The sequence below is a fragment of the Lygodium microphyllum genome, chromosome 8 (assembly GCF_053477565.2).
Source record: "Lygodium microphyllum isolate KBCC chromosome 8, Lygodium_microphyllum_v1.1.10, whole genome shotgun sequence".
In the NCBI taxonomy this organism is placed as follows: domain Eukaryota; kingdom Viridiplantae; phylum Streptophyta; class Polypodiopsida; order Schizaeales; family Lygodiaceae; genus Lygodium; species Lygodium microphyllum.
The window spans coordinates 47,531,337-47,545,744 of NC_141142.1; the positions used below are offsets into that span (position 1 = coordinate 47,531,337).

Here is a 14,408-nt window from a genome sequence, read left to right on the forward strand (position 1 = left end):
TTCCAACAACCTCTCCCGTGCACACACAATCTATACTCCAAGCTATTCATCACAAAATAAAATATCAACATTAGCAAGAAAACTAGAATGCAACACATACATGAAAGAGCCTTGTGAACAATGAACATTGACCTTCAGATGACCTTGCAAAAGGAGCTACAACACCACTATGAGGAGGTTTGGTCGTATTCTACAAAGGTATGATGGTATAAGCACATGGACCATCATAATGGCACCTAGAGATATAGGGGCGGCAACTGTGCACACTTTATTCTCATCTTCCATTTTTAATCAACCCACCTCCATTCTAATTGGCTCATGCAATTTATCCTCTTCCATTTTTAGTCAACCCACCTCCATTTGGCCCATGCAATTTGCACTTAGTGATTACCACTTTGTATTTCTACTAGATATATGGTGCAATCGTCTTTTCCACTAAATGCATGGTGTAGCCCCCCTATTTTTAACTTTATTTTATATGCTTTGGCATCTTCATATACAATTCTATTTTATGAGGGCTTGATTTTAGTGAATTGTCTGTTTTACGAGGGCTCGCTTGATTCTACACACTTGGGTCTCCTAAAATCTTGCCACATAGGGTTGTTTCTAACAACTCTCCCCTCGTTGCTTCAGTGGTTTAGGGAGGTTCTGCAAATGTCTAGATGGACACTTCAGAATGCATCAATCAAAAGCCAAGAAAGGTACATCAAACACGATTTGGCCTCCCCCAATGGATAACTGCCATCTCAGCTGATGGCCTTGTAACCTGTTGCACACATCTGTCCGGATGAATGTGAAACGGCCCTTAGCCTCGAGAAAAATAGTGTAGGTACAGATAAACGAAAAAGATGTAGATACCGATTGTTATTATTAGTTAATAATATTCAGTCGGAGAGAAATTTCATAAATTGTTAATCTCGAAGTATAAAAAGCGCAGAAAGAGCATAGTTCGACCTCTTTTATAGCGGCAGGACTGTCGGACCATCATCACCTCTGACTCGCCATGGCGGTGACGACGACGACGACGACGGGGGCGTCGCCTTCTTCTTCTTCTGCGCAGCACCAGAACGGTAACGAGCGGCCGCAGTTCACCTGCCTGCACGAGGTCTCCTATCCTCTTGGCTATGAGGCGCCAGCAGAGAAGCGCCCGGCTCCGGGCAAGCCCGCCAAAGACTATCCTTTCACCCTCGACCCTTTCCAACAGGAAGCCATTCGTTGCATCGAGGCTGGCGAGTCCGTGCTGGTCAGTCTTCATCTATCTTCACACATCTTCTCCGTTTTTTCGAGCTCATTTCCAGTCGCTGTGCGCTGCATTCAAATCCTCAGTGGGCTTGCCTCCATTTTCGTGCCCTTCCTTATGGGAGAAAAATCTATGAATTCAATGTCTAACTTGTAAGAACGGTGGTATGTACCTATAACGATGGTGCTATATTCATTTAGTTATTTAAAATTCTATATCTTTGCAGTTTTTGCCCTATATGTTTCATTAATTTACAAGAATGGAAACATATCTGTAATTTCAATTTCTAACTTCTGAGGTCAGTGGTCTGTTTATCTAACTATTTAAAACACTAATATTTACAGTTCTTAGCCCTATATGTCTTATTAATTTATAAGAATGACCTTGCTATGCTCAAATTGTTCTGGATAGTGTTTTCTTTCTCTCAAAAAATTTGCGAAAATAAAATGGAATCAGATCCATGGTAGTGCAATCCTTGCTATGTCCTTGAAGTGACACCCATGCAATGACCATTGGTATGCATGTTGATCATCATCTATCTTGGATATATTGCTGTATAGGGAAAATCTTAGTTCTCTAATTTATCTTATGAGAGGTTCACCATGCTTATGAGAGGCGAGTCATCTTTTCTGTTCTAATGGTAGACTCTTAAAAGGCTTGCTATATACATGTCATAAACCAACATTGAATGGACATTTTATCAATAAGATTCCTTCACCACTTGAATTTTACATCATCTTCTCATCCTTCCTCTCTCACTCTAACTCCCTTAGCCCCATCCATCCCAAATATTAGGCTTGGTATGTATGTGGCATTGACTCAAAGAGACATACAAGGATGGCAATGCTAACTAGTCTAGTAGTGAAACAACAACTCACCAAAGAGTTGCCTTAGTGAGAAGAAAAATATACATTCTTCTTTGTTTGTCTAAGCCTTCTCTTGTTTCATTTGAGACCTCTTAACTGCAGTATTTACTTTTACAAAAGCGGTCATTAATTCTTGGACAAATTACTCCTTGTATTTGGTTCTTAATATGGGCACGAATTTGAGCTTCAATGAACAATTTGGTGTTTTACTCTACACGTCTCCAGCGATGATGTGAAGACAAACTTTCATCCCCAAGGTTTCAAACAAACTCCTCAATTGTGGCATAGTGGGCTTGCTTCTTGCATCTAATGGGATGTCAAATAAGCAGCATGACTCATAGTCTATGAGCTGCCCTAGAGTCACCTATTTAGCCCTTGGAAAAGTTTGTTGAGCATTTAGAAAGAACCATTACATAGTGGAAAAGAACGGCTACACATGGGAGATTGAGGTCACTATGTAGGACCATGCCCCAATAGTAGGTACGATGACCAATACCGCATTGTGTAAAGAAATGATTGAACAGAGATAGAGAACTCAAATCACACAACAAACACAACGAAAGTAGTAGGGCTCCAGAGATGGAGAACTTAGAGTGATGAATGAATCAATGACTAATCAAATTGTATGTTGCTATGATAAAATGGGCCTTAAACTCCACGTCTTAGGTGTACTAGGGGATGAGTGAGTTGGAGACACTGATGACAACTTCAAGAGTGTGTGTCATTCAAGGCAATGAAAGCAGTAGAACTCAAGAAGTGGGGAACTTAGAGTGATGAATGAATGAATGGCTAATCAAATTGTATGTTGCTATGATACAATGGGCCTTAAACCTCCATGTCTCAGGTTTATTAGGAGATGAGTGAGTTAGAGACACCAATTGCTAATGGATGGAGTACAAGTTGAGATTGCACAATCTCCTCCGCTAATCCAAAAGCCCCTTGCTGTACAATCAATTAGCAAGAAACTTGGGCTAATTGCCCCTTGATCTTCACCCATGACTTGTACAAATGGAACCACAAACTAGCCAAATGCTACTCTAAATCAATTGGGTTGGGCTGGCATTTGAATTTTTGATAATTCCTTGAATTTCAGCTCTATTGATTTCAGCTTACAATGCTTTTATTGATGGCATGAGTTTCAAGGTGGTTGCTAAATCTTAATTTCCAATAGAAATTAGGGTTTATAGTAAAAATTGCTTTGATTTCCACCAAATTTGGCTAAGATTTGCTACAAGGTTGAGATTTGCCGAGAATGGCTAGGCCATTTGTAACCTTGAGTGGTCCGTTGCTTTAAGTGACCCTTAGATCGGCATTAATTGATTAATGTCTAGTCCCTAGTGTCATCATTGACCCTTATTGGCCAATTAATTGTCCCATGGTCAAAATTGATACCAACTCACATCCAAAACCTGGTTGGCATAATTTGCCACAACTTTTGCCTTTGACACCCATTGCTTCCTGGGGGTCCTTGGCCTGTTACCATGAAATAATTGCCATGTGCATCACATATGCCTCACAACATTGCTTATTTGATTGTTAAATTAATCAAATGTTACTAGCAGGAGCAAAGCATCTCAAAAATTTCATGTCAATTTGACAAGATGCCTCTGTTAGTAATATTGTCAGCTCATGAGTGACTTTGGGCCATACCTAGTATTGCTAGCTATTTTAGGCATTTTATTGTGGCTTGTATGATGCATATTTGGGTATTTATTGCTGGTCAACCAGCATTAAATGCTAGCCGACCTGCAACCATTTATGGCATTCTTTTGGTCTATTTGGTTAGGCTCCTTCTACACAGTCTCTTATTTATCACTTGTAGATCCAATGTATACCTTGGTGGAGAGAGGAGTCATTGCTAGTTCCCACACAGCCAATGACTTAGAGTTTTATGCGATTGTCTTGTGTTTGGTATATGGATTCCATTTTCTAAGCACATTTTTGAGTTCTCTTCTTTCGTAGTGTTCTTCTGTGTTCTCTCCTTCTTTCTCTTCTATCTTGTTGTATTCAACAATTTATTTCAATACTTGTTTATACTACCATTGTTGCATCCACTTCTGAAATGGTATCGGTTTTGAGGATCTCTGCTCTTGTTGTTGTTTTTCTACTCATTACAGGACTGCCCTTGCTGATCGGTGCCTTTTCCTTTCTGTTGCACACTGCCTACAATCTAGTGGTTGCTGTTTGCTGTCCATCGCCCTGTTTCCAACCTTCTCTAGGTTGTGTTTTGGTCCAACAGGCTGCATTTTGATTTTTTGCATTATTTTATTGCTAATTAACTTGCTTTTTGATGTCCAACCACTGCATTTATTTCATTTTATGCCTTTGCAGGCTAGGTGATAGCATCTCCTATCCCATCTCACCACCCTCTTATACTTCCTCTTTGGTACTAAAGAGTCATGAGGAATGACCACATCACCTATACTAGAAAGTAGCTAAGGAAGGAGCTACCAAGCCCTTTCGTTGATCTAAAGAAGCGAATCTCTTTCATGCCTTGGACTTCTCCTTAGCCGAAGGATCAAAGTCAAAGCCTGAGGAACAGAATGACTAATTAGAGGAGGTGGAATTCCACTTCTTCTTCTTCTCCTTTTTCCATGAGGTTGCTAACTCCTTGTAGTCCTTCTGCAAGTATCCCTTCTTACCACAGTGCTAACATTGGGCCTTCGACTTCTTCTTGTTGCCCCTCTCTGAAGCGGCAAAAACCTCACCAAAACCTCCATAAGGAGACAATAGCCTCTCGTGTGTAGACGCAAAAATGCATCATGCTCAAGCAGCATCGAGGACATATGTGTGAATCTCACACGTGTAGATGATGTCTGTGTCCTCAAAGCATTCGCCACTCCATCAAACTCTGGGGGGAGCTTGTAGAGTACCGTTTTCCACGAGATGTGCCTCTAGAAGGGTAGACTGCATGTGTCAAAGTTGGTCTTATACTTGTATAACATGGAGCAAAATTGGTTGAATGGTGTCCTTAGACTCAAACTTCATCTATTAAAGCTGTCTATAAAGTATACCTTGGTCGAGAGAGGAGCCGGTGCTAGTTCCCACATAGCTAATGACTCACAGTTTTACGCAAATGTCTTGTGTTTGGTATATGGATTCCATTTTCCGAGCACATCTTTGAGTTCTCTTCTTTTGCAATATTCTTATGTGTTCTCTTTCTTTCTTGTGTCTTGTGTTCAGCAGTTTATTTCAGTACTTGTTTATGCTTCAATTGGTGCATCCACTTCAGACAGCCTCCTATTGATAGATGAGTGGATCCTCCCAAATTAGCATTTTGCTTATGGGGCACAAACACTTTCTAGTTAAGTTTGCAATCTAATGAAAGTTTGGCAATAAGCATGTCTTGGGGCTATATTAATTTTTAAATTGCTAATGGGGTAGAGAGTATGACCTAGAGATGTGTCCTACTCTATACAGATCCTAAACTGGCAGCCTCTAGATGTGATCGGCAGCTGAAAATGCAGATGTGTAGAGCTTGGATCAGGCTGAATATGCATGAAACAGTGGGCAGCAGGCTGGAAAAGATATATGGGGTAGAGAGTATGAGCTAGAAATGTGTCCTACTCTATACAGATCCTAAAATGCAGTAGGCAGTCTCTAGATGTGATCAGCAGCTGAAAATGCAGATGTGTAGAGTTTGGATCAGGCTGAATATGCATGAAACAGTGGGCATTAGGCTGGAGAAGATATGGAGGATGAAGGATATAGCAGCTGGCTGCAAAATGATAGGAGTGCTTGGCTGCCCCTAGAGGAGTAGATGACTGCTGTAATCTGCAAAACATAGGCTAAGAGTGCTTGGCTGCAGCAAATGGAGCTGTCTAGAGCCTCTTTGATAGTAGGCGATGGCTGAGAATAATGCGAACGGGTTGGAAAGTTGCTGCTTGCAGCAAATATGGGATGTAGACTGATCACTAGGTGCTGAAGAAGGCTGGTAACTGCCACGAACTGAGGTATCTGCCATGGAGGGGTGAGACAACATTGGAGAAGTTGGCAGCAGCTGATGGAGGACATAAAAAATACAAGGAGAGGCTGGCTCCTATTTCTAGATGAGTGGATCCTCCCAAATTAAGGTTTGGCTTATGGGACTTGCGCACTTTCGGAAAGTTTGGTAATTTAAGGAAAGTTTGGCAATAAGCATGTTTTGGGCTTGTATTAAAGAGCTAATTAGTTTATATGCATTTTAAAGCTTGCATAAGCATGATCAAGATTCAAGCCACCACGAAGGTGCCTTGGAAATACATTGATGTTGATGTTGATTGTACCAAGCCTTGACCACAAAGAGTAGAAATAGCTTAATCTTGAGGCGTGGCATGAACTAGCTCTTGAAAAGCGACCATGGATTCTTCGACGAGATTGCCTAATTGTCCCCTTATGTTGGAATAGACTAGGAGCAAAGAGTGTTCTTGTCCAAATGTCCCATTATGAACTTGAAAGGCAAACCAACTCCAAGATGAAAGTTAGACTAAGTCAATGCATGTGAAAAGCCACACTCAGGGTCCACCACACTTGCATATGGATGAGGCTTGGATGCCCCAGCATCACCATGCTCTCACACTCCCTCTCTAGCATTGGAGTGTCATGAGAGATGGCAACACTACTAGGGATAGAGAGCTATAGAGGCCTGCATGGCCTTTGACACTTGGCCAAAGTTGGAGTCAAAATCTAAGGATGATGACTTTTTGGAGGAGTCCTTATCCTTCTTCTTCTCCTCCTTCCACAATGCTAGTTTCTTGCATTTCCTTCAAAGATGCCCCTTCTTACCACAATGGTAGCACTTATCATCATCATCATCATCATCATCATCATCATCACCATCTTCTTCTTCTTTGAAGGTGTCCTTTCAAAGCAGCCAAGTGTGGCCACTAGAGTGAGAGGGTAACCTCCCTTGTAAATGCAAAAAAGCAGCCTCATGCTCAAGAGCTCGTATGATCAAAACTGATGGGGTTTATCGATGTTTAAGCTCGTAAATGCAAAAGAGCAGCCTCATTCTCAAGAGGTCATATGATCAAAACTGACTGGGGTCGTCGATGTTTAAGCTCATAAGGTGTTGGCAACACCATCAAAGGAATGAGAAAAATAGGCACTTTGGATGAAGAATCCAACACCAAGAGTTCATTAGTTCAAGCAGAAAAGAACAATTAGGACGAGAGAGGAACAAATGTGAAGAAAGTATAGTGACTGAAGCATGATCGCTGACACCCTTGAGTGTGTTGAGATCAGGTTGAAAATGCAAGCTGAAGAAGTTGAAGCCTGCGGAAAAAAAGAGTAAAAAAGCACTATCAAAACACACTGCCCTGGTGCTGAAAACTGCCACCCAGCTGAGAAAACTGTTGTGCAAGCCTACACTGATCAGCATGGCTGCCAAATGCAGGTTCTGGAGCAGTCTACATAGGTGATCAGACCTGAAACAACAGTTCAAACACAGCAGCCAGCACTCGAACTAAAAGACTTGGGCTTTGATACCATGTCGGAAAAGTGGGGAGCAACAAAAGCAAAGGGAGGGAGCTGATAGAACAATGTGCTTGTATCTAGTGATTGAAATGTGGAGGAGAGGAGTAGCCTTAAATAGGCCAAATTAATACATCAAGATAAATAGGTCAGCCAGCAGCATTTACATGCTATTAAAACAGGTTGGCAAGTATTAAATGCTCTAGACTTAAGAAATGAAATGCCTTTGTGTTAGTGAGCTTTGTCATTGGAATGTACAATGCTAACATTGCATGGGGAGTGTTTTGGGTTTTGTACCTTTGTTGAAATGGCCAGCCTTTTGACGATGTTAGCAATACCTATTTTTCTTTGGTACACTTCTCGGGTTTAGTTGAGACAGGGTGTTCCCTTGTGACTCACTAGTCTTTTGGTTTTGACCTTTATCCCTGTTTTGTTCTTGCCTTTCCCTTGCTTCCCCTTTTGAGAAGTGGAAACTAGGGCCCCCTTTGAAAATGCAAGAGTTAGTTTCTTATGAACTTGATCAAACAACCATGCATAGCACAACAATTGGCACTCAAACCCATAGAAAGTGGGCAATTTAGGTTGTGAGATAAGTTGTTTTATGAAATCAGAATACATGGGGCAACTTGCTTAGGAATAAGGTGACTTGGTCATTATTTGGGGGGCAACTTTCTTAGGAACAAGATGACTTGGTCATCATGAAATCGAAATTTATGGGGGGACAACTTGCTTAGGAACTAGGTGACTTGGTCATCATTGGACTTGAAAGTTCGGTAGTGGCATCAATGGACTTGGAAAGTTCGGTAGTGGCAAAATCGGCGAATAATAACCAATAGTCAGCTAGCTTGACCTTAAGGTTGTCCCGGTTAGATATTTTGAACTCTTGGAGCTAATGGTGAAGGTTGATATGACAAGTCTTATCTCGAGCCACATAATGGTTAGTCAAGTATTCCCACCAATCGGGTGCTTGGTCTAAGTGTTGTAATTGTGAATGAAATTCAAGGAGTTGACCTTGCATCAACTCAACTATGGCTAAAGCATCTTGACTTTCCCAAGAGCGAACAGCCTCATAAGAAGATATTTGAGGTTTGGCCGGTGTTCAAGTACCTGAACAAGGCCCCACAAGCATCAAGTTAGACCAATTGGTGTAGTTAGACGTGGTAAAATGAGTCTTATTAATGAATTCTTGGTAGATGTAGCAGTGTGATGAGTGCTTGGAGGTGTCACATATGTAGGGTGATGTAGAAAGCAAATAATAGAGCCTAGTATTACATGTTGCACTGCAAGGATAGCATGCTGACTTGTGGCCCTTGCCCAATTGTAGGTTGTGATTTGGTTTGCATAGAAATGCTCAACTACTGCAGAATACAAACACAATCATATGATAGATACATACATTGATAAAGAAACGTAGTTAGGGTTAGGGTTAATTTACGCTTGTTTTGGGGCTGTTTAATGTGGCTGATCAGCATATAATGCATCTTTAGCTCAACATGGTAACACATGAGTGAGCAATCTTTTTGAATAAGTTCTCGAGAGCGTATCATTTGGATAATGCTGAAAAATGGGTTTAGAAGGCTGCCACTTGGCAAGATTGCCCATGCAAAGAAAGAGAATGTTTTTGGGAATTGGGTCTCAACCATTCAGTCAGTTTATAACTTGTGTGTGTGTGTGAGAGAGAGAGAGAGAGAGAGAGAGAGAGAGAGAGAGAGAGAGAGAGAGAGAGAGAGAGAGAGAGAGAGAGAGAGAGAGAGAGAGAGAGAGCACTACTGGTGGGCCAATCTTTGGCAGATGATTCTTTTATGTTCCTTAAGGTGGATCGTATTAATGTCAATCAGGCAATGGTGGCCTAGAATCTTTTTGCTTTGGCATTGGGTCTTTGCATTAATACTCAAAAATCCACCCTTCTCTCTTGTACGGAGAATGATCTGCAGGCCTTGGGATGGAATGGAATTGTGATCCCAAGGGGCAATATAACCAGACACTTAGGATATCCTATTGGTATGGAGGTTACTCCCCGGATTGGATGGCCTCCTGAATTCATGACAAGTTCATGTACTGGAAATCTTAGAGTTGGTCTCTACATGTTAGACTATAGTGGCTCAATGCATTATGATCAATATGATTTCGTTCTTTCTGCCATTGCTTCCTTGGACTAAGAAGTCCCTTTTGGATTTGGTCCAACCTATTAGATTTATGCTGTGGAAAAAGAAAGGCAATCGTTTGGGGCAGGTATGGATCTCCTGGCAGCATGTGACCACTGTGAAAAGGATAGGGGGTGCAGCTTTGTTGGATGTTAATTTGCATATGGCGGCTTTGAGGCTATCCCTTTTGCAGAGTTTATGTATTCAGTGTCATCCTTGGTCAGATATTGCCAAATTCTTCATAGAAAAGATTGGCATCTCTCATGGTAGCACGGTTATTCATGCTTCCTGGTGGCATGTGCTTAATTCTATGAGGCCTATCAAGGTCTCCCAGTCTTTTCTCCTTTCTCATTTGATTGCTTCCTGGTAGGAGATGCTTCGTTTTGTAGTTTGGTGTCCCTTGGATATTCATAAGGAGGAAAATTCGTTGCGAGAGAAATATTGGCTTCCTCAAGGTTGTTGGATTGGCCACAAAAAGATTTGCAGCGAGACAAGTTTAATTGGATGGCTAGGTTAGGGTTGAAGACAGTCCATGATGGTGTTATTCGTGGGAAGCCCCGACTTTATTCTTTTAGGCGTATTTGTCAGTACTTTAGGGTGCGTCATGGATACAGGGACATTTGTTCGTCCATACAGGATAGTCTTCAGAGGTTCTCTCCTTTGGCTGCATTACAGCCATTGGATCCATGGCGTGACTGGATGTTTGTGCTTCTCGATGACTTTGAGAAAAGGTCAGGTAATTAGATGTATCATCAGATGGTGGAAGCTCTGGAAGTCTAAGGTTCCGTATCAAGGTAAAGTGTTCATGTGGAGGTTGCTCATTGGGGGTTTTCCAATGGGAGAAGTGCTCCGTGCCCCAAAGATCTCTGCAGGTCGTTGTGTTTTCTCTACTACATGTGATGAGACATTGCTTCACCTCTTTGTCTCTTGCCCTGTTGCGCGAGAGATTTGGAATTTCATTTCCCACGTGTGGTTCTCGGTGACTCAGCACCACATACCAGTTTGTTTGTGGATTATGGGAAATATGTCCTCTATGCCCTCTTTGCGTTCAGATTGTTCCTGTCTATTGCATTTCCTTAGATGGACAGTCCTGTGGCATATATGGCATACTTGCAATGCCTTTATTTTTGATTCAGCATCGGGCATTCATGGGCATGTGGCCCGTGTGCGTGGATTGGTGTTATGGCAAATCTCTTCTATGATGTTAGCTGACCTGGTTTTTCTGGATATTGTTGCTCCTTGGCTGGCGATTGTATTGGAATAAAGGCCCGGTTTAAAACCCCCATGTATAGTACACGCACATTGTACATGTGAATGCACCCTTTACGTGCCCTAAGTATAAATGCATTTTATTATTTGTGTACCAACACATTGTTGGTACACTCTAATCGAATCGTACTTTCACTCTGCTCAGCTCTCTCTTTAGCCGTCACACTCACGCTCACTCCTGCTCGATTTCCATCTCTCCCAGTTGTGCTCTTCGCTCAACAACCGCTCAACAATTGGTATCAGAGCTTAAGGTTTTGTGCACACTTCCCAACGTCTTCCTAGTTGACAGACACAACTAACAGGTGATATGCAGTCAACAAGTGAAGAAGACCAGTAGTCGAGTAGAAAACTGCTGGCGGCAACCAAGCGAGACGAGTTCAGCTTCTGACGGGAACTAGTAGACAGATTGCGACTAGGCAAACAAGCACACGTGGGGACCAACGTGGAGGCTAGGCGGCACATGGAGACTAGGTGTGTGACTGGGCAACGGGGTCCAGCAGCAACATGACGCAGGTGCATGTGGGGGGGGGTTCTTTCAAATCCTTTTTGCTTAGCTAGGTCAGATTGGCTGACATTTATGCAATCTTGGACTTGAAATTTTGGGGATTTGTGCAAAATCTGGTAAATTTCTGCATTTTTGCCCGTGTGGTGGCTGGTTCATGTACAAACAACAAAGACTTACTTTTGGTTGAGAAGAACAGCAGTGTATTTTGCTGGTTCAGCTTGGGCTTCTACAGTTTAGTGCATTTACTCTTGTGTTCGTGATAAAATGGCTGCAACCTCTTCTAGTTCAGACATCAAGAGTTTGATGGAAAACAAACGGTTTGATGGTCATGGCTTTGACCTTTGGAAAGACCATATGCAGGGCATTTTGTTCCTAAAGGATTGTGAGGATGCTTTGTAGGAAGATGAACTCGCCCTAATGTCTGATGCAGATTAGGCCAGAGTGAATAAAAAGGCTGTGGCTTACATAAAGATGGGTGTCACTGATGACATTCTGACAGACATTAAGGGTTTAGAAACAGGTTATGCAATATGGGAGAAGTTGAAAACTACTTATGAGATCACCACACCTGTTAATCAGGTGCATTTAATGCTCAAGTTGGTGAATATGCGAGTGGATGAGTCAAAGCCTGCAGGTTGAGCACTTGAGTGCATTTACAGGGGTTTTAAATCAGCTCAAAGATGCAAATTTGGACTTTGATGATAAGTTAAGGGCGATCTTTTTGATCATGACACTGCTTGACTCTTGGGATACCTTGGTGGTTTCATTTAGCAGTAACCCCAATCTCTCATATGATGGGGTGAGGGGTTCTATTTTAAATGAAGAAATTAGACGTATGTCTAGTGGAGAAGGCAATAACTCAGCTTACAATGTAAGAGGCAGGGCTGAAAAGAAAAATGCAAATGCAAGACACAGAAACAGGAGCAAGAGCAAAGGAAAGGAAAAGAGTGACATTGCTTGCTATCACTGTGGTCGGAAGGGCCACAAGAAACTTGATTGCAGGTATTAGAAGAAGGAACAAGAGAGAAAGAAGAATGTAGGAGATAAAAAAAAGAAGGAAGAAAAGACAGATGCATCGGAGACAACCAAAGGCAAAGAAAAGGCCAATGTGGCCTCTAGTGTGGTCATAGAGGAGCTTTCAGATACAAAGGCTTATGTATTATGTGCAGCTGATTATGATGCCCTTGTATGTCACATGCAGGATATGCAGATTACTAAGGCTGATGTGATTGATGCACTCTTGTTAGTTGATGATGGTGTCACTCAGACTTGGATTGTAGACTCTTGTGCCTCTTTCCATGTAATTCCTTGCTTGGGGTGTTTTGCTATGTTCAATGCAGGCAGTTATGGAAAGGTGTATCTTGGAAATAACCATGCTTGTAGCATTGATGGGATTGTCACAATACACTTGTCTTTAGACAATGGTTAAGAGCTTGTGTTGAAAGATGTTAGATATGTGCCTCACATTAAAAAGAGTTTACTATCTATTGGTCAGCTTGACTTGCATGGCTACACCACACTGTTTGGTGGTGGTTTGTAAAAAGTGAAAAAGGGTTTCATGTTGATTGCAAAAGGAACCAAGAAGGGCACTTTGTATTGTTTGCACTGTAAAGCCTTGAATGGCAAGTTTCTTGCAGTTGCTGACATTTGCAGCCACTTGGAGTTATGGTATAAGAGATTAGGCCATATGAGCTAAAAAGGACTTGATGTCCTTACCTCTTTGAAGAGGGTTGATGGAAAAGGCTCTAAACTTGATTTTGGTAATGAGTGTCAGTTTGGAAAGCAAATAAAAAATTTCTTTTACTCTGATATCTCTCGTAACTCCAATGTCTTGGACTTAGTGCATTTTGATGTATGTAGTATGCCCGTGAAATCATTGGGTGATGCTGTATATTTTATCTCGTTTATAGATGACTGTTCCAAGAAGATTTGGGTGTACTTGCTGAAAAAGAAAAGTGAAGTGTTTGTTGTTTTTAAAACATTTCATGCATTTGTGACCACTCAGACAGGTAGAAAGCTGAAATGCTTGAGAACTGATAATGAGGGTGAGTTCACATCGACTGAATTCAAGTCCTTTTGTGACTCGCATGGTATTAAGAGGGACCTTACAGCCCCTTACATCCCTTCTTTAAATGGGGTGGCTAAAAGATATAACAGGACTATATGTGACAGAGTGCGGTGCATGCTGCTCATTGCTAATCTCCCTCATGCATTTTGGGGAGAGGCACTCAAAACCGCGGTTCACATTTGTAACCGCTCTCCAAATAGGTCCTTAAATAATAGCGTCCCTAAGGAGGTTTGGTTTGGCAAATTAGCCTCATATGACCATTTACGCGTATTTGGTTGTGATGCTTTTGTGCATGTTAGGGATGAGCTGAGAAATAAACTTGACCCAAAATGGGCTATGGTGATGAGGGTGAATTGGGCTATAGAGTGTGGTTACCTCAGTCCAAGAAAATTATTCGCAGCCGTAATGTTGCGTTTAATGAGGCAAAATTGCTGAAAGGCACTTCAGCCTCTAATGAAGATCTGAAAAAGGTGAAGTTTTAGAGTTTGTAGCCACCTATTCCTTCAGAAAATGAGCCTCATGGTGCTGTACCACAGGCTGAACTTGATGATTAGCCGGTTATTTTTGAGCCAGATGATGATGGACAGCAAATAGAAGCACAAGGAGGTCATGGACAGCAAGATAGGCTTGCTGATTATGAAAATGCAGGTGCTGGAAATGAAAATGAAGGTGCTGTACAGCATGAACAGCATGCTGAAAATGGCTTACAGCAGCCAATGAATGCTGAAAATAATATACCTCTAGATGTAGACCCAATTCTTGAAAATGTTGATCATTGGGTACGTAGGTCTACATGCGTAAGAAGGCAACCATCTAGGTTTGACCTCTCCTTGCATTACATGATACTTACAGATGAGGGTGAGCC

The 14,408-nt window shown here is 41.8% G+C and overlaps 1 protein-coding gene across 1 annotated transcript in view; it reads left to right on the forward strand.

Moving 5' to 3' along the window:
• Positions 1-946: 946 nt before the first annotated feature.
• MTR4 (RNA helicase, ATP-dependent, SK12/DOB1 protein) overlaps positions 947-14,408 on the forward strand; it is a 58,200-nt gene continuing 44,738 nt past the window's right edge. Inside the window, exon 1 of the mRNA XM_087682890.1 lies at positions 947-1,243. Within this exon, the coding sequence (XP_087539016.1) occupies positions 1,004-1,243 (240 nt within the window). The 5' untranslated portion in view covers positions 947-1,003. The remainder of the gene's footprint in view (positions 1,244-14,408) is intronic.